The sequence below is a fragment of the Lepus europaeus genome, chromosome 3 (assembly GCF_033115175.1).
Source record: "Lepus europaeus isolate LE1 chromosome 3, mLepTim1.pri, whole genome shotgun sequence".
NCBI classification, from domain to species: domain Eukaryota; kingdom Metazoa; phylum Chordata; class Mammalia; order Lagomorpha; family Leporidae; genus Lepus; species Lepus europaeus.
The window spans coordinates 52,261,889-52,282,038 of record NC_084829.1 but is presented as its reverse complement, the minus strand read 5'-3'; the positions used below and the strand labels follow the sequence as shown (position 1 = coordinate 52,282,038).

Here is a 20,150-nt window from a genome sequence, read left to right as displayed (position 1 = left end):
TCAGATTGTGTTCTGGGTGCCTGGTATCTGCCCAGCCCACCCGTGGCTGTTGCAAGCATTAGGAGAGTGAATCAGTGGATGGAAGATCATTCTCTGATCTGGGCAAGCAGGTAGCTAGACAGAAGAGCAGAGGTTTCACAGTCCCAATTGACCTGTGGTTTGACAGCTGCAGCAGAGCCACTGTGTGACAGCCCAAGCTGACTCTTAGAATGATGGCCCTGACATAGGAAGGCTCCAGCTGACCGAATTCAGGACAAAAGCCCTAGCCAGTTGATGCAGCAGCTGTGCTAGTCCCCACATGACAGCCAGGTTCAGGCTGGCCTGGCATGCACGACAGTCCGCTCTGCACCACCCAAAGCTGCCTTCTGTGAACCACTAAGATCTGCTCCTCTGTGCAGCAGAAACTGCAAGTTCTGAAATGTTGCAAACTTGGAACCAGTGCCAGCTGGAAATAAAAAAATATAGCTGCAGGTAATGATCTTTAGGTCATTATAATGTTAGTATAATAAAATTATCTTGGCCAGCACTCATACTCCCATCATGCACTGGATACCATGATATATCTTCTTCTTTTTAAAATATTTATTTATTTATTTGAAAGGCAGAGTTATAGAGAGGTAAAGGCAGAGAGAAAGAGAGGTCTTCTATCCACTGGCTTACTCCCCAGATGGCCACAATGGTCTTAGTCTCTTTCTGCCTTTCTCTCCTTCCATTATGACCTACTATAGACTAATTCTTTTGAACCCAGCCACGTTTGCTCCCTCCAGTGGCTCCTGGAGGTGGGAAAGCCAAGAAATGAAACTGTACAGACTGGATACCTTAAAGGCTTTTGTGAAGAACATTTTTAAGAGTGACTGAGACTTGCTCCCAAGCCATGCAGTGCATGGAGGGTCATTTCTCTTTTCTAACACTGTCTGACCATGGACTTTCTATCTTGCCTGACTTCTCTTTTCCCTATGTTTTCTAAACATCCTGTAACCTTTTTGCTCCTTCAGGATGAGTGCCCTACTGCCTATTTTGTCACCCTTACCAATGAGGTGCTTTGTCCCCATGCAGTTAGTATCTCCTTCCATGTGGCAAATAGACTCTGTCATCCTCTTAACTCTGAGCACTTTTCTGCCTCTGTGGAATACCCCTTGGTACATGGCCACTCTCATGTTCCTGGCTCCAACATCTACTTGATCCGAACACCACCCCATTTACCTTGGGGTTCTCTTCTCTGCATCATTTATTACAGTGTGGTCATCCCTCATGGTGTAGCACAGAACAAGGGATCTGGAAATGGTACTAGGATCTGACTAATGAGTGCTCTAGGGAATGCTCCATTTGAAAGCACCTCCATATTCTTAATAAGGGCCCTCTGCTCTCCCTTCAATTGAAAAATCTTAGGATGATTTTAATCACTATATTAGACTGCTACCAACTGAACCTGAGGCACAAAGTGGGTTACTACTTTGCTGTAACATTATAATTAAGGCCAAGATTTCTTGTGACCAATCCCCTCTAAAGCCCCAGGATCTAAGGACCCTAGGCACAGTGGAGCCCCCCAGTGTTTGAGATAGACCCTGAGTGAGGCGAAAGTCCCAGGATTCAAGACAGACCCTGAGTGTGTGAAACGGATCACATTCAAGGCCTGGTATGTTGAATCTGAAACAATTAATAAGGGCCCTTGGGGCACCTCTGGCGTGCAAAGCGCAGTTTGACATCCTGGGATGCTGAATCTGCATAACCCCCAAAAGTTCCAGGGTTCAAGATAAACACCTGAACATGACACAGGTCTCTTGCAGAGCCATGCCTTGCTTTTGTCTCCCTTGGACATGAAGAGGCTTTTATAGCTATGGGTAACTCTCCATCTGTTCCCATGGACTCACCTCTGGATTGCCTACTCAGAAATTGGGAAACTCTGGGATTAGAGGGTATAAACAAGAAACAGCTATTTTTTCTTTTGCAATATTCTCTGACCTCAAAATCAGCTAGAAAATGGAGAGACCCAGCCACCAAACAGTACTTTTGTCTTCAATACTATCTTCCAACTTGACTATTTCTGTAAGACACAGCAAAGATGATCAGAAATTCCTTACATCCAAGCCTTCACACCACTCTTTTAAAGCCCCATCCTTAGAAGGAGCTATAGACTCTGTATGTCCCTGCCCTCCTAGAGACACAAGATACAGAGGAGCAACAGAAAGACATGATGCATGACCGACTGATGAGAGGTTCTCCACCACCCAAGGCTCTATCACTCTAAGCTCAGCTTGTCCCAGTGTTAGAACCATCCCCAGAGGGTGCTGGGTCCTTCCCCTCTCCCTCAGAGCCTGTTTCTCCCCTGCCTTCTATTGGCCCATAGCCTCCACCCTACAACCTACATAGATACCCCTCTACCATCCATAAAGTAAGCTTTGTCCCCTGAGAAAGGTGGCATACAGAGATGGAGGGACAATTAGAGTACATGTCCTTTAACCTAACCTGCAGTGACCTATATAATGTCTTACCCACTTTTTGTACCCCGGGAGAAAAAAAGCATATCTGGGCTGAGGCCCAAGCTTATGCTAACTCTATGGTGGCTCATCCAGCCAGCCAATATGCTGTGAGAGCTACAGCAGTCCCACTAACAGACCATGACTGGATTTATCAGAGACCATATGGTTACCTGTCTACTTGCTGGACTGAGGACATGTATTATCAAGCCTATAAATTATGACAAAGTCAGGGAGGTAACAGACATCAGGAGAAGAATCCAGCCTTATTTCAAGAATGGCTCATAGGGGCCTTAAGAAAATACATTAGGGTTTCCAAGCAGCCATTGAAGGGGAAGGAACTGTAGCTTTGTGTGTGTGTGTATGTGTGTGCAAGGGTGTGTAAACAAGGAGGTGGAGACAGCTGAGTTAGAGTCCCAACTCCTTGGACTCCATTTGCTATTCTTCTTCGCATCTATCTGGTGGTAGTAGGGGCTTATATTTGCATTTCTTTTCATTCATTTCCAAATTTTAAAAAATTTTTAGGATTGGAGGTAGTGAGAAAGACAGGAAAGTGTAAAGGTGGAGAGTAGTGGCAGAAAAGCAGGAGGAGGACAGGGAGATGAAGAAGAAGATTAACGAGTTAAGGAACAGAGCCCTGGAGGACGTGATAGAGTTAGTCCTTGATAACTGCCTGTGTGTCAATGGGGAAAGGAGAAATTGAAGGTCTGGAGGATACTTTTAAATAACTGGAGTTTCTGAGTATGGCTAATGTGGAACTCGGTTATTTGGCACAGTTTCCCATCTTAAATAAACTTCAAAAGTTGTAACTTAGTGACAATATAATTTCTAAAGGCTTGGAAGCCCTGGAAGAGAAGTCCCCAAATTTTATCTACCTCAATCTGAGTGGAAACAAAAATCAAAGATCTCAGTACAGTTGAAGCTCTGCAAAATCTTAAAAATTTTAAAACTCTTGACTTGTTTTAACTGTGAGATCACAAACCTTGAAGATTATAGAGGAAGTATTTTTAAATTGCTACAGTAAATCACATATTTGGATGGATTTGATCAGGAGGATAACAAAGCCCAAGACTCTGAAGAGGATGACCATGAGCATGGTGATGAAGATGATGATGAAGAAGATGAGGCTGGTCCACCTGAAAGATTGGAGGAAGCGGAGGAGGAAGAACAGGAGGATTAGGATGAAGATGAAGCAGGCTCAGAATTGGGAGAGGGAGGAGAAGTTGACCTCTCATACTTAATGAAAGATGAAATTCAGGATGAAGATGATGATGATATGTTGGAGAAGGAGAAGAAGAGGGTGATGAGGAAGAAGAGTGTCTTTGAGGGGAGAAGAGGAAATGAGATGCTGAAGATGATGGAGTGGAAGAAGATGAATAGATCATTCTGAGACCAGAGTCCCTAATATTCCTGGGTGTGCAATGGAGTGATCACTTCTTCCTGTGTTTCTCTGTGTATAATAGCTGTCCCTTTAGAAGACAATGTGTATAGGAGAAGTTTGGTTATACTCTTTTTGCCTTATCACTTAAAATAAGAGTTACTAGTCTATTAATGATCATATTGCATGTAGAGAATAATATTCATTGGCCCCCATTGTGAAATTCTCTAGCAATTTATTTAGAATCTTAATTTTTCTAATTCAGGCTCACTGTTAGTCATTTTTAGCTCATAATTAAAACATGATTGCTTTTACACAGGCATAGTTTGGTATATTTCATTCATAAACTTTAAAGTTATTTATAAATAAATTAAGATTATAGTCAGTTATAACATGAAATGACAATAGTCACCTGAACAAGTTGGTTATTTTGTTAGAGGTGATCCAGAGATCTTTAGTTGAAGAAAATGACTTCTTTTGGGGATAGGGACATTTGGATGTTTTTTTTTTTTTGTCACATGAATAAAAAAGAGAAGCAGAATAGTAAAGGTTCTATGTGCCAGGGGATTCCAATTCAATCCCATCAAGGTGGCATGTACCAATGCCATCTTTCTAGTCAAAGTGATCAGTTTCAGTTCATAACTGATCATAATGATAGGATTAAGTGTCAAAGGGATAACATAAACAAGACTAGTGTCTGCTAATAATAACTGATAGAATTGAAAAGGAGAGAAAGATCCAACATGGGAAGCAGGATACACAGCAGACTCATAGAATGGCAGATGTCCTAAACAGCACTCTGGCCTCAGAATCAGTCCTAAGGCATTCAGATCCAGCTAAAAAGCCCATGAGAGTTTCTCAGGCATGGAAAGCCAAGACACTGTGGCAAAAAAAAAAAAAAAAAAAAAAAGACCTAAATGAAAGATCTCTGTGAGTGAGATCCCAGCGGAAAGAACCAGCCATCAAAGATGGAGGTACCTTTCTCTGAAGGGAAGAGAGAACTTCCACTTTGACTACTGGCCTTGTCTAGATAAGATCGGAGTTTGGGAACTCAAGAGGCTTCTATAGCCTAGGCAGCTCATGACAAGAGCCTTGGGTGATCACTGACATTATAAATAGAAGTGCCAATTGTTAAATTAACAACAGGACTTACTGTTCACTTGCTCCCCATGTGGGATCTCTGTCCTTAATGTGTTGAACTATGCAAATTAACAGTAAACCCACTACTCAAACAGTACTTTATACTTTGTGTATCTGCGTGGGTACAAACTGTTGATATCTTTATTTAGCATATTCTAATCTTCTATATATAAAGATAATTGAAAATGAATCTTGATGAAGAATGGGATGGGAATGGGAGATGGGATGGTTGAGGGTGTGAGGGAGGTTATGGGGGAAAAGTCACTATAATCCAAAAGTTGTACTTTCGAAATTTATATTTATTAAATAAAAGTTAAAAAAAAAACAATTATCAACATGTGAAGTCACAGGATTGAATAAAAGGACCTTAATTAAAGGTTCTATTCAGCAATCTAGTTAATGAGTTGTATGGAAGCTCTAATCAATAATATAGTTCATGGGTTTTGTTGTGACTGATAAGATTTTATCTTTGAAGGAAAAGTCACTTATACTAAAACTAGAGCCATGCAGGTGAGCCCTTTATTCAGGCTGCAGATCACGACATGCCAATACATATTTATTTTTTCTTTCTAGCTGTGCATTCTTTTTCCTGTTACCAATTCTTTTATGATCACCTTCTCTCAATATTTTGCTCCCTCCCTTTATCTCAAAATAAAGTAGGAAACTTGTGGAAATACCCAGGAAAACCTTTAGTTTTATACCTCACTCCCCTTTTCAGATCTGTGTTTTGAACAAGCAAAGGGAAAAAATGGATTATTTTCTGAGACACAGATATTATTATTTTTTCAGATATTATTATTGATACGATTTTATGCAACAAAATATGCTTACCATAAATCTTTCTTGGCTGACAACACATCAGACTCCATTTCTTGATTGATAACATGTAAAACTGTCTCAGTAGGATGAAGAAAGAAAAGAAGCAGAGGAGGCTTTTAGGAGCAACAAGTGCCAGTTGATCATTATGAGATGTTTGAGTAAAGTTTTTAAGTTGGCTTCTCAAATGATTTGGATACCACTTTGCAAAGTATTGATAATTTTTCTGAGTACAACCTTTAATTATTTTTCCTGTAGTTTTAAAGCATTATAGATATGGCATTTAATTGAAATACACTAGGCAGTTGGAAAAATATTTGAAAGTAATCTGATACTAAAATTGACTCACTTTCAAGTGGATGTCCATTAAAAATACAAAATATTTGGGATAAAAAAAGAGAAAACACATTAAATAGACCCTCACACTCAAAAAGCATAGATCCTATTTGGTACCTATTTCATTAGTCAGTCAGCCTCAGATAATCAGAGGAAACTCCAGAAACTTGGCCCTGGTACCCCAAACTCCCTGGATTATCTGTTAGACTTAGCATTTTAGGTGTTTAATAATACAGACAAGGCTGAAGAGGGAGGGTTGTTGGAATGTGGGGAGCAATAGTCCAGACACCTGGCTCAGCATCTTTACCTGCATACCTCTGTCAAGAAATAAATTTCCACCCCTTGGGTCTTCATACGTACATTCAGAAGATAATCCTGCCTACTCTTGTGAGCTAACTGAGGGTCTCAAGTTTATATTCAAAGGCTAAATGATAAGTAAAATTTCTGCTTTTCTATAAAGCAGAAATGTGTCTCCCTAGAGACACATTAAGGCTACTGCACTTGCTACCTGACAAACATTTTCTATTTCTCCTATTTTTCTCGGGAAACTTCTATTGACAGGAAAAGCCTATGGTAAGATTTTTCACCATAATAGGAGGAAAAATCTTGCTACATTCCATGAAGCTGCTTCAATGAATCTGCTTGTTGTCTTAAACAACCTAGTATAAAAAACTGGCTAGGCTCTATAGCAAACACACAAATCTGTGGATTCCCTAGATGAAGCGGTCATGGACAAGCAGCTGACACTAGAATATCTACTGGCGGCACGGGGAGTGTAATAACTAATGGAACCTGTGACATGTACATTAACAGTGTGCTCACAGAAAGAGGTATAAAAAGAATTTATAAACAAGCCAAGTGGTTTGTTTGATTTTGGTAAGGGAAACCTGAAAATTCCCACCACTGGGAAGGCAGTAAGAAGTGCTCTCTCTTCTCTGACATGGTTCTTACCCTTCTTTGCCCAAATATACTCATTCTAACTGTTACATTTGTTCCAGAATAAACATTTCCATGCCAAAAAAATGGTCATGCAGGGCTTCTACCCATTGCCAGTGACTGCTGCCTGATCTTTAGCTTCTCAAGCAATCTCTCTAAATCAGTCAGCTGAGGATTTTCATTCCCTGGCTAGACGGGGATGATCCCCTGACATTGCATGAAGAATTTACAGAAGGCAAACCTTCTACCATAAACCTCCCATTAACATTAAGGGATAAAAAACTCAGAGTGGGTAAACGATGTGGACCAGAGGAAGGAGCTGAGTCTTGACAGCCCCAGTCAACTCACAGTGGTAGCTTAATTTATTGCACCACAATGCCATCCCCCAGTGAACTTTTGAATACTCTCATGGGTGTCTGTGTATGTGTGCATGCATGCATGCAGGTAGAGAGAGAGAGAGAGATTATAAGGAATGGATGATGCAGTTATAGAAGCTGAGAAGTCCAAGACCTAGGAGAGCAGATGATATAGTTGGAATCCAAATTCAGCTCTGAAAGCTTGATGATAGTCAGAATTTTTTTTTGCTCTGCCTTTTATTCTATTCAAGACTTCAGTAGATTGGATGAGACCTACCCACACTGAGGAGTGCATCCTGCTTTACAAAATCAACTGATTCAACATTAACCTCATCTAGACACATCTTCTGTCTTAGACTGCTCAGGAAGCTGTAACAGAATGCTTTGGACTAGGTAACTCAAAAATAAAACTGCCAGACCCTCACGGCCAGTTTTGCAGGCTGTAAATTCAAGATCCAGGTACCAGTAGCGTACAGTGTATGACAAGGGCTCACTTCCTCATAGACAGTGCTATCTGTGTCCTTACAAAGTGGAAGGGATAAGGCAGTCCCCTGGTAGACTCCATTCTCATAACCATATCATCTTGCCAAAGGCCTCACATCCTAATACCATCACCTTGAGGTGTAGGATTTCTAGATATGAATTCTGGGGACACATAATCATTTATATCATGGCACTCTCACACTCAGAAATAACATTTAAGTAAGTATCTACCAAGCATGACAGCATGGCTATGTTCATTCTGAAGGCTCTAGGAGAGACTCCGTTTCATGCCTTTTCTAGTTTTTGGACACTGCTTATATTCCTTGGCTTATAGTCCCTTGCTGTTTCCAAAGTCAGCTGTGTAGAATCTTCTCTCCTCTCTGACCTCTGCTTTTGTTGTCAAAATCTTGTATTTCAACCTGCTTCTGGCTTCTCTTGAGCCCTTAAGTCCCTTTCAGCTCTGATTGTGAATGACTCCATGTTCCCCGGCAGACAAAGAGTGCTTAACAACTGGGAGAGAAGTACACCAAAGCTGACAAGGAATCCTTCCGCGTATGATGTCATCTGTCAATCTCTCCTTCACAGTACATACACTTTTGAGATTATTCCTTCACCAAACATTTATTGTGCCTCCTAGTACTGGGCACTAGCTAATCCAAGGTGAAAAATGTGTAAGTCTTCACCTTCAGAAGTTTCATGGGAGGAAAAAACTGAGTAAACTAACAAAACACAGCGAGAGAGCTGTTGTAACTGAGATGAGCTGGGCATTATGGCCACCTAGAAAGGGGTGCCTAGTTGAGTAGACCCAGAAGAAGTTGTCTTTGATCTGAATCATACAGGACAAGGGTGGTGAAAGTAGCTCCAGGAAGTGGGATCTGCAGAAGGCATGGGGATGAAAGCAGTGTTGGACTTGGGAGGACTATAGCTAGTAGGAATCTGCATGTTAAGCTAAGGAGGTTCAACTTCTTCCAAAAAGGCAAATGAAATCACTGATGGAATTTAAGCAAGGGTTGATACAACCACATTGGTTTTTTAAAAAGATAGCCCTGAGCAGTGAAGATGGGTAAGTTGGAGGAGTTTATAGGAGCGGGGGAAGAATATATTAAAGCTGGAGACTGAGTTGTACAGCTGTGTGTGTGTGTATGTTTAGAGGTGGGGAGAGGGTACAAAATTAAAAGTATGGCCTACAGGGACAGCCACAATCAAAGAGACCTTTTTGGTCTCTTTGCTATCAAGTAAATCTGATTCCTACTTTTACCTGGTTTTTCTTTCTGTTCCTTTCATTTACCATGCTAATCATTTATTTGTAGGTTTACCTAATGACTATCTTCTTTAAATTTTAAGAACAAAAAGGGCAAGAATGATGTATATATATATATGTATATATATATACATATATATATATTATTGTCATTGAAATCATAAAATTTGGACATTTGGTTTGCTTCTACTCTTGGCTATTGTGAATTATATTGTTATAAACATGGGTATTCTTATATCTTTTGAGCATCCTGAGTTTAGTTGCTGATAATTCTATTTTTTATTTTATTTTTATTTTTATTTTTTTTGACAGGCAGAGTTAGAGAGAGAGAGAGACAAAGAGAAAGGTCTTCCTTCCATTGGTTCACCCCCAAAATGGCCACTATGGCCAGTGTGCTGCACCGATCCGAAGCTAGGAGCCAGGTGCTCCCTCCTGGTCCTCCATGCGGGTGCAGGGGCCCAAGCACTTGGGCCATCCTCCACTGCCTTCCCAGCCCAAAGCAGACAGCTGGACTGGAAGAGGAACAACTGGGACTAGAACCCAGAGTACTGGTGCTGCAGGCAGAGGATTAGCCTAGTGAGCCGCGGCACCAGCCTCTATTTTTTATTTTTTGAGGAACTGCTGTACTGTTTTCCAAAAATGATATGCTTTAAAAAAAAAAATGCGGGGGGAAATTAGACACACGAGGCAATTCAAAGATGGTGCTCAAAGGAAGTAAGGTGGTTGGAACCCAAAGTTGTTTACCACCAAAGCTGATTGGCCACGCAGCATCAGGGGAAGTGACGACAACTGATGACGAGTGTATAGACATATGGCTAGTCCTACAAAAATTGCCCCGTAAAATGACCATTTAAGTGATTGGTTGGTCCTTATGCCCTGCCCCAATGACTCTGCAGTTTTGTACTTTAAAAGGCTTTGCTATGTGTGAAATAAGCGAGTTCTTGCTTGACTTGACTCCTCGCTGGGTCTGATTGTCTCCAGGATCAGGAGGCTGGGAAATGGGCGAGAGGTGCACTTACCTTTCCTTGGGCCCAGTCCATCCCTGTTCAGGTGGACTAAGACCCTGCAAAAATGTTTTACTGGATTATTTGATATCACTTGATAGGTGGAACAGAAGGTGAGAGAAAGAGAGAGTGAGTGAGAGAGAGAGAGAGATTTCCCATCTGCTGGTTCACTCCCCAAATGCTTGCTATGCTCAAGTCTGGGCCAGGCTGATGCCAGGAACCATGAATTTAATCTAGGTCTCCCATGTGGGTGGGAAAATCCAATTATCTGAGCCATTACCTGCTGCTTCCCAGGGTGTGCATTAGGAACGTAGAATAGGAAGAACTGGGACTTGAACCTAGGTACTCAGAAACATCCTAATTGACATCTTAACTTCTATGCCAACCATTCACTCCTGATATGCATTTAAATCACTAACACATACTCTATACTTAATATAATTCCTAGGTATAAAGTAGACTCTGAAATGTTTCTTGATTGCATAAATAATAAAAGAAACTTGAGGGTAATTAAAAGAGACTTAGGCCTCTGCATCATGGCCTATCTTTTGGCTAAGGCCTGGTCGCATTCACTAGAAATCCTGAAGTAGTGGCCTGTCCAGTTTGTGCTTCAAGACTGAGACAGAATGAAACGCAAGGGAAAGGCCAAAATTTTAGCTGATTTCATTTATGGTTCATTTTACTAAAATTGTTACGTTCTCTTGCCTTTTGCTTCCCTTATTACCTAGTCCTTTCCCCCATTAAAGTTTCAAATTCCTCCAAAAAGCAAAAAGGGAAGAAAAGCAAGAACTGAAGTGCAAGTTGAGAAATTTCCTCAGAGTCATGGAGGAGCTGGGTACCATTGACGCCACAGGTCTCAGTCTTTGTTCAAGTGAACTAGGGATGACCTGAAGAGGGTCACCATCTAGTGGACATCAACAGAAATGTCCTGAAGAATGGTCGCCACCCACTGGGAGTGACTATCTCAGGTCAGCTGACCAGGGCTGTTCTCTGGGTAGTGGCCGAGCAGCTGATTCCTGGGTCAGCTCTTTGCCATTCAGGAACAAACACAGCAGCAGCTGTCAGTTGGCACTTGATACTCCAGTCTCTGGGCAGGAGCTGGTGCCTCAGTCCACCCATGTTCCAAAGGGTGTCATCAACACCTCTGAAGCCTTCGAGGTCAGTGACTAGGTCTCTCTCTGAGGCTGGTTTCTAGCCAAAAATTAGGCAAGAGAGGGGTGTAGGAACAAGGCCAGAGAACCTGAAAAAGTTTATTCCTTGTTTCCTACAGGATGTTCCAGGAAACCTTAACTTAAAATTGTACTAGGGGTTGCAGAATAGGATGAACCACTACTCAGAAGGAATGAGGCAAAAGCCCAGCCCAAGTCAGATCACTGAATGAAAATGTGCGTTGCTTGAGCAGGAAGAACCCCCTCATTTCCCCTTTTCTGCATTCTGGACACTCCTCTAATTCTTGTTTAAAAGCCCTAGAAAACTACTTCTTAGGCAGGCTGTGTCTTTAGGCCACTATACCTCCCCACTGTCCCCTTCACCTGTTACAAGTAAATAAAACTTTACTCTGAGCAACTCCTGCTTGATGCTGATTCTTTCGTGATGCCCCCAAAGAGCAGATCTTTGGGTCTGCTAACAAAGTTTGAGAAGCCCAGATAGGGACTGTCCCTGGGTGACTGGGAACCAGGACTGAAGCAACTGGCAGTGGCAGCTTGTCCAGGGCTTACTCGTTCTCAGGGAATGGTTGCTCTGGTCCATCAGTGTAAGAGGTTTCACTTGGAGCCTGGTAGTTCTTCCTGCTCACTCAGATATCCTAGGGGTGAAGTGGCTACCTGGACCCCTCTCTTTCCAGTATCTCAGGGAATCAAGGAGTGGGTAATTTGGGGTTACTGATTATAATAGGGGTCAAGAGTTGCTGAAAATGAAGGACAAGACAGGAAGTACACTATCAGGAAAGAACTGGGGACTAGAAAGAACAGTATTCTTGGGGACAGTGAAGGAAAAGCATCAGGTTTCGCTTTGGCAGACTGAGGATTGCAAAGAAGTGATCCAAGTCTCTGGGCAGGTTTATCTGTAAGTCTGGCTTACGTGACTCAATCCTTCTCCAATTCACAGGTGTTATACTATTTCATTCACATTTAGCAACTCTATGGTAACAGGTAAAAAATGATACAGCATTTCATGTTTTTGAACTGATAAAGATTGTCGGGGGTGGCGTCTGCTGTGGCGCAGTGGGTTAACGCCCTGGCCTAAAGTGCCGGCATCCCATGTGGGCGCTGGTTCTAGTCCTGGTTGCTCCTCTTCCAGTCCAGCTCTCTGCTATGGCCCGGGAAGGCAGTGGAGGATGACCCAAGTCTTTGGGCCCCTGCACCCACGTGGGAGACCCTGAAGAAGCTCCTGGCTCCTGGCTTTGGATCAGTGCAACACCGGCTGTAGCGGCCATTTGGGGGGTGAACCAAAGGAAGGAAGGCCTTTCTCTCTGTCTCTCTCTCTCTCACTGTCTATAACTCTACCTGTCAAATAAATTTAAAAAAAAATTATTTATTTATTTGGAAAACCAGAGTTAGAGAGAGAGAGAGAGATCTTCCATCCACTGGTTCACTCTCTAAATGGCTGCAACGGCCAGGGCTGGACCAGGTGGAAGCCAGGAACTAGGAACTTTTTCCAGGTCTCCCAAGGGTGCAAGAGCCCAAGCACTTGGGCCACCCTCTGCTGCTTTCCCAGGCCATCAGAAGTGAAATGGATAAGAAGTGGAACAGCCAGGACTCGAACTGACGACCATATGAGATGCTGATGTCACAGGCAGCAACCTAACCCATTACTCCACAAGGCCAGCCCAAAAAGGCCATCTTCTGCTGCTTTCCTAGATGTATTAGCAGGGAGCTGGATTGAAAGTAGAGCAGCTGGGACTCAAATGGCCACCCATATGGGATGCTGGTGCTGCAAGCCGCAACACCACAATACTGCACCACAATACTAGGCTCTCAAAATTTTCTTATATTTAGTTTCATGTATACCAATTCTGTTGCTTTCCACTGATTTTGCATTTATAAGAATATAAAACATAAATCCTAAGCAAGGAATATGAAACTGTCACTTTGTGTTTTGTTTTCTCTACTCTGCTATGATGAGTAGTTTCCTCAACTCCACCTTCTAGCTTATCTTTTCAAATATGTCCACTCTAACTTTAACCAGTCCACTAGTTTATCCTTTCAATAACTATATTTTCAGTTCTTAAAGTTCGATTTGCCCAGATCTTTCAGGAACTTGTCCTGTTCTCTACCTACCTACACACACACACACACACACACCTCTTTTTAAGTATGTTGAATTCAGAGTATTTTTCTGGGTCTCTGTTATCTAAATTACAAAATGGAGCTTTACACTAAATAGTCTGTGAAATTCTAATATGTGCCCTGATATTCCTTCAGTTTTTAAAATAAAAATCATTGGAGTGCTTTGGATTTTTAAGTGATAATGGTGGCACTGGAGCATGACAGTGAGTAGTAGAGTGATTATTTTAAAAATCACATTCCCCAGGCCTCTGAGACTGAGCCAACACCTTCAGTTTTTTCATATCCACTACCTATATTAGCATAGAGAAAAACAGGGGACTCATCAGATGGATACAGGGCATGAAAAATTTCCATATAGATTTGGTGTCACAAGAGAGTTTTTTTGATATTTAAAATTAAAAAAAAATTTTTTGAAAGGCGGAGCTATGGAGATCTTCCATCCACTGGTTTACTCCTCAGATGGCATGTGAGAGATATTTTTGAGAACCTCATCAAAGAATCCAGCAAAAGGCTGGTGAACATTAAACCATTGTTTCTCAGAGATTTTTGTTGTGACATTTGTAGCACATACACCATAGAGTGTCAATGGCTTTTTACACTCTTTAAAAACCAACAGAAGGGTCAGTGTTGTAGCACAACAGGTTAATCCCTGCCAACAATGTGGGAGGCCAGAATGGAGTTCCTGGCTTTGGCCTGGTCCAGCCCCAGCAGCTGTGGCCATTTGCGGATTGAACCTGCAGATGGAAGATCGATTTCCATCTCTGTCTCTGTCTCTCTTTCACTCCCTTCCTCTCTGTGTAACTCTGCCTTTCAAATAAATAAGTAACTATTTAATAACAACAATCAAACTCAACATAATATTGGAGAACTGGAAGGATGATGAAGATCAACACAGTTGGCCCACTGTATTTCCAGGTTCTGTATCCAAAAAGTCAACCAATCATGGATCACACATTATGCAGATAGGTCCACAAAGGTTTTGTCTGTATTGAACATGTACAGATGACTTTTCTTGTCATAATTCCCTAAACTATACAGTGTGACAACTATTTACATACATTTCCTTTATATTAGGTATTGTAAGTTATCTAGAGATGATTTAAAGCATATGGGAGGATGTGTGTAGTTTAGGCAAATGGCGAGGATACAATTAAACTTTATGTTCAAATTTCTTCCAATAGTGTTGGATCTTCACTATTACCCTTCTAGATGCACTTATGATGCTTCCATAGCCTTGGCAACTCATGACGACAGCCTAGGATGGTTACTGGCACCATAAACTAGAGTGTCAATTTGTTGGGTCAACAACAGGAGCCACTGTGCACTTGCTCCTCATGTGGGATCTCTGTCCTTAATGTGCTGTACATTTTGATTTAATGCTATAACTAGTACTCAAACAGTATGTTTCACTTTGTGTTTCTATGTGGGTGCAAACTGTTGAAATCTTTATACTAAATTGATCCTCTGTATATAAAGAGAATTGAAAATGAATCTTGATGCAAATGGAAGGGGAGAGGGAGCGGGAGAGGGGAGGGTTGCGGGTGGGAGGGAAGCTATGGGAGGGGGAAGCCATTGTAATCCATAAGCTGTACACTGGAAATTTATATTCATTAAATAAAAGTTAAAAAAAAAAAAAAGAAAAAAAAAGATTTACTTATTTGAAAGGCAGAGTCTCTCTCTCTCTCTCACACACACACACACACACAGAGAGAGAGAGAGAGAGAGAGAGAGAGAGAGAGACTCTGATCTACTGGTTTACTTCCCAAATGCCCAAAGTAGGCCAAAGCCAGGATCTCCATCTGGGTCTCCCAGGTAGGTAGCAAAAATTCAACTGTTTAGTCATCATCTGCTGCTTCCCAAGTGCATTAGCAGGTAGCTGAATCAGGAGTGGAATATCTAGGACTCAAATTGGCACTCTGGTATGGGATGTGAGCATCCCAAGCAGTGGCATGACACAGTTCACAATGCCAACCCCTTGATTATTTTTTGCTTGGATTTCTACATTTAAATAGATTGAGGGCTAATTTATATATATTTGCTTAATGTGTACCTGGTTGCTTCCAGTCCTACCATATACTCATCTCTCCTGCAGACCCTTCATTCCTGCCACACTGGTACTTCCCAAAGCCTTGTCTATGGCAACCTTTACACTTTGCTTAAAATGCCATCAATTTGGGGCCGGCACTGTGGCATAGCAGGTAAAGCCACCGCCTGCGGTGCCAGCATCCCACATGGGCACTGGTTCGAGACACGGCTGCTCTACTTCCGATCCAGCTCTCTGCTATGGCCTGGGAAAGCGATACAAGACGGTCCAAGTCCTTGGGCCCCTGCACCCATGTGGGAAGACCCAGAAGAAGCTCCTGGCTCCTGGCTTTGGATCTGCACAGCTCTGGCTGTTGAGGCCAATTGGGGAGTGAACCAGTGGATGGAAGACCTCTCTCTCTTTCTCTCTGCCTCTCCTTTTCTCTCTGTGTAACACATTCAAATAAATAATAAAATAAATCTTAAAAAATGCCTTCAATGCTACATCTCCCTAGAGGCTATATTGCCCACTTTCTGATCCTGTCTTCAAATATTGCCCCTCCATATGCATGGGAGATTGGTCCAAGACCCTTCTCTGTTAGCAAAATCTGTGAATGCTCAAGCTCCTCATATAAAATGGGATAATATTTGCATATAACCTATGTACATCCTCCTGTATATTTCAAATAAGCTCTAGATTACTTGTAATACTTAATACAGTATAAATGCAGTAAAACAGCTGCTGTACTATATTGTTCAGCAAATCATAACAACAACAACAAAAAAACCCTTCAGTACGTTCAGTACAGATGCAAGTTTTTTTCCTGAATATTTCTGATTCAAGGTTGGTTGAATCTATGGATACGGAATCCAGGATTACATAGGGCCAATTATACTAACTCGTTTCTTTAGCCCTCCTGCATTGCTACAGTCCAAACTTACACCATTTTTTTAATGCACACAATATCTTATACCAGGTCTCTAACTCATTTTTAACTCATTTAAAAACAAAATATCTGTTCACTTAATATTTAAGTAAATTTTACTGATGCTTAAAGGTCAGATTCTGCCTTTGGATCTTAACATACTATACCTTTGTTCAAACCAATGAACCGAGGCAGGTATTCTTTTTTTTTTTTTTTTGACATGCAGAGTGGACAGTGAGAGAGAGAGACAGAGAGAAAGGTCTTCCTTTTGCCTTTGGTTCACCCTCCAATGGTCGCCACGGCCGGCACGCTGCGGTCAGCACACCGTGCTGATCCGATGGCAGGAGCCAGGTGCTTCTCCTGGTCTCCCATGGGGTGCAGGGCCCAAGGACTTGGGCCATCCTCCACTGCACTCCCTGGCCACAGCAGAGAGCTGGCCTGGAAGAGGGGCAGCCGGGACAGAACCGGCGCCCCGACCGGGACTAGAACCTGGTGTGCCGGCGCCGCAAGGCGGAGGATTAGCCTAGTGAGCCGCGGCACCGGCCCCGATGCGGGTATTCTAAGAAGCAGCTCAAATATCTGGCTTGAGGTGTAGATTTTCTTACCTCTAAGATTCTGTGGACTTTGGGTAAGTGTCAAAGGGCTTATAATGCATTGTGATACTTTCATGATGCCTAAAAGAAGTTATTAATCACAGGGCATTCTTTGAAATCTTTTACAAAATATAATGTTTGAACAAAGATATGTATCATTTATAGAGTATTAATAATAATTTTTATAAATTTGAATTGTGTCTCTGGGTATTTTCTGGTCCCTAAGGAAACAGAAAAATTCAAGTGTTACATATACTTGGCAATCTTTGTTTTCCATGGTCGTCCTGCATATTCTGCTCTCTAGAGAGCCCTCTAGTGTTTATTTAGCCTTGGAGACTGGTTTGGGTCCTTCAGGGATTCAGGTGAAAAGAAAGTGCATAAGGAGGAAAGCAGGAATTGAGCAAATATGGAAATACAAATACACTGCTTCACCAGGTTATGTGTGCCAAGAAATTTTGAATCAGAAATTGAAGAGGGTCACTGGCTAAGCTCACATGAGTCTGTATGATACATGTGCAAATTCACCAAGCTTTTTTTAAGCAACAACTTGATTGTTCTCTCTGGGTTGTTTGGAGGAGTGGGGAATAACAAAGAAAACATGCTTTCTCCGCTTAGAGACCCCGTGACCTCATGGAAAAAGAGAGGAATATCAACTCAATAGCCCTTTGTCCTTCACAGCTGAAAATTACCACATTACGGCAAATCAAATCTCTATCAAGGAGCATTGCATGATTAACTCACTACAGAATATATAATTTAGAATATATTAACAGTTATATAGTTTCCAAATTTACCGCAGGCTCATGGAATGCAATAGTGGGATAGATATTAGAGACTTTCTAACTCAGTTTTCTCATCTGACATATGTGGAAACTGAAGCCCAGAAAAGAAAAAAAAGTGTTAAGCTCAAAGATGCAGTTTATAGACTCACACTACTTGGACTTCCCACTAGAAATGACTTAATTTCTTTGCTAGTTTAAATTAAACTTCCTGGTTCTTTTAATTTCAAGTTGTTTCTAGAGAAGAGAATACTATCAATATTACATTTAGTATATTCAAAAGTAAGAGCTATGAATAGGTGATAAAGACGTTCTTGAGTTACTAAGTAATTATCTCTGGTGGTTATTGGGTGCAATGGTTAAGACACCACTTGGGATGCCTGTATTCTGTATCATAGTGCCTGGGTTTGAATTCTGGCTCTGCTTCTAACTCCAGTTTTTCTTTTTTAAAATAATATTTATTTTACTTATTTGAAAGGGAGAGTTACAGAGACAGAATGGGAGAGACAGCTATCTTCCATCTGTTGGTTCACTCCCCAAATGGCCACAATGGCCGGGTTGGGCTAGGCTGAAGCCAGGAGCCAGGAGCTTCATCCAGATCTCCCAAGCGGGTGGAAGGGCCCAAGTGCAAGGGCCATCCTTTGCTGCTTCCCCAGGCACATTAGCAGGGAGGTAGATCAGAAGCAGAGCAGCCAGGACTGGAACTGGGACCCATATGGATACTAGCATTGCGGGCAGAGGCTTCACTGGCCATGTCACAGTGCCAACTCCCCAGTTCCGGTTTTCTGCTTATGTGTCCTCTGAGAGGCAGCAGGTGATGGCGCAAGCACTTGGGTTCTGATACTCAATGTGGGAGACCTGGAATGCATTTCTGGCTCCTGGTTTCAGCCTGGCCCAATCCTGGCTGTTGCTGGACAGTGGGAGTGAAGAAGCAGTGAGAGATCACTCTCTCTCAACAAAATAAAAATAGATAAATAAGTAAAAATTTTTAAAAAGTAATTATCCCTTACTACACAATTGCAATTAAGATTCTCATTCTGGAACTCTTTGCTTATTAACCCATACAAAAGCAAGCAGTCAAATGACAGCCTTATTTTCTTTGCTTAATGATCAATTTATCTGCCTAACAGAACTGCATAAAACATTTAGTAATTATAAAATGAATAATGATAACTAAAAAAATACACATACAAATAGATGGTATACAGTTTTGGCAGGTTATACTTGGAATATTTATCAGCACACTTTGGATCCTGGAGGCTTTCAAACATAAGCTAATAGTTGGCAAAAATTTGTGATATATGAATAGAGTTACTGATTGTTCTGTGTTAGTTAATTTTTTTTTTTTTGACAGGCAGAGTGGATAGTGAGAGAGAGACAGAGAGAAAGGTCTTCCTTTTGCCATTGGTTCACCCTCCAATGGCTGCTGCGGCCGGCACATCTTGCTGATCCGAAGCCAGGAGCCAGGTGCTTCTCCTGGTCTCCCATGCGGGTACAGGGCCCAAGCCCTTGGGCCATCCTCCACTGCCTTCCCGGGCCATAGCAGAGAGCTGGCCTGGAAGAGGGGCAACCGGGATAGAATCCGGCACCCCAACCGGGACTAGAACCCAGTGTGCCGGCGCCGCAAGGCAGAGGATTAGCCTGTTAAGCCACGGCGCCAGCCCTGTGTTAGTTAATTTGATAGTTTAACTTCCTGTGAAGTAAAAATTAAAAACATATGCTGGGGCAATTGACACATTTTTCATTATCCAGAGTGGTGTCTACAAAGGTAAAAGCTGGGATGGGTATTTGCTAAAGTGGTTAAGATACTGCTTGGGATACTTGCAGGCCATTTTGGAGTACCTGGGTTCAAGTCTTGGCTCCGCTTCTGATTCCAGCTTCCTGTTAATGTGCACTTTGGGAGGCAGCGGGTGATGGAGCAAGCAGTTGAGTCCCTGTCACCTTGGTAGGAGACCAGGATCGAGTTCTGGGCTTCTGGTTTGGTCTGGTCCATCCTTAGCCATTGTGGGCTTTTCCGGGTTTAGCCAGCAGATGGGAGATCTCCCTCTCTCTTTGTCTCCCTCCATTTTTTTCTGCTTTTCAAATAAATAAAATTATTCATTGATCTGTATGTTTAAGATTTGTGAATTACATTTACTACATGTAAGTTATACAGCAAAAAAGACTAAAAATATAATTAGAAAATCAACCACGAAGGACTAAAACAAGAAAACCTTGTACAACTGATATTTTAATAATTTCATATTTGCTATATTTTAATTACTGATTCATATTCAATCAAAGATGGCATGAAATACCCCAACCTTGTGTTTATCTCTCTGCACACTAGGTTACTGAAGAAGATCATAAGTCAAGG

The 20,150-nt window shown here is 41.9% G+C and overlaps 1 protein-coding gene and 1 pseudogene across 7 annotated transcripts in view; one reads left to right on the top strand and one right to left on the bottom strand.

The window, feature by feature from the left end:
- Positions 1–20,150, bottom strand: part of PAQR8 (progestin and adipoQ receptor family member 8) — a 150,809-nt gene that overhangs the window by 129,796 nt on the left and 863 nt on the right. Inside the window, exons 1-2 of one of the 7 annotated variants that reach the window (XM_062186257.1) lie at positions 19,637–19,711; positions 5,827–5,887 (exon numbers count right to left, since the gene is read on the bottom strand). The exons of 1 other annotated variant lie outside the window; for it this stretch is intronic. Coding sequence is in view for 2 of the 6 variants with exons in the window: in XM_062186254.1 (XP_062042238.1) it covers positions 19,637–19,787 (151 nt within the window). In the remaining 4 variants the exon portion in view is untranslated. Of the gene's footprint in view, positions 1–5,826; positions 5,888–19,636; positions 19,870–20,150 lie in introns of those variants that run through there. 5 more of the 7 variants (XM_062186254.1, XM_062186253.1, XM_062186255.1 and 2 more) reach the window with 5 other exon arrangements.
- Positions 3,082–3,857, top strand: LOC133756918 (acidic leucine-rich nuclear phosphoprotein 32 family member E-like; annotated as a pseudogene).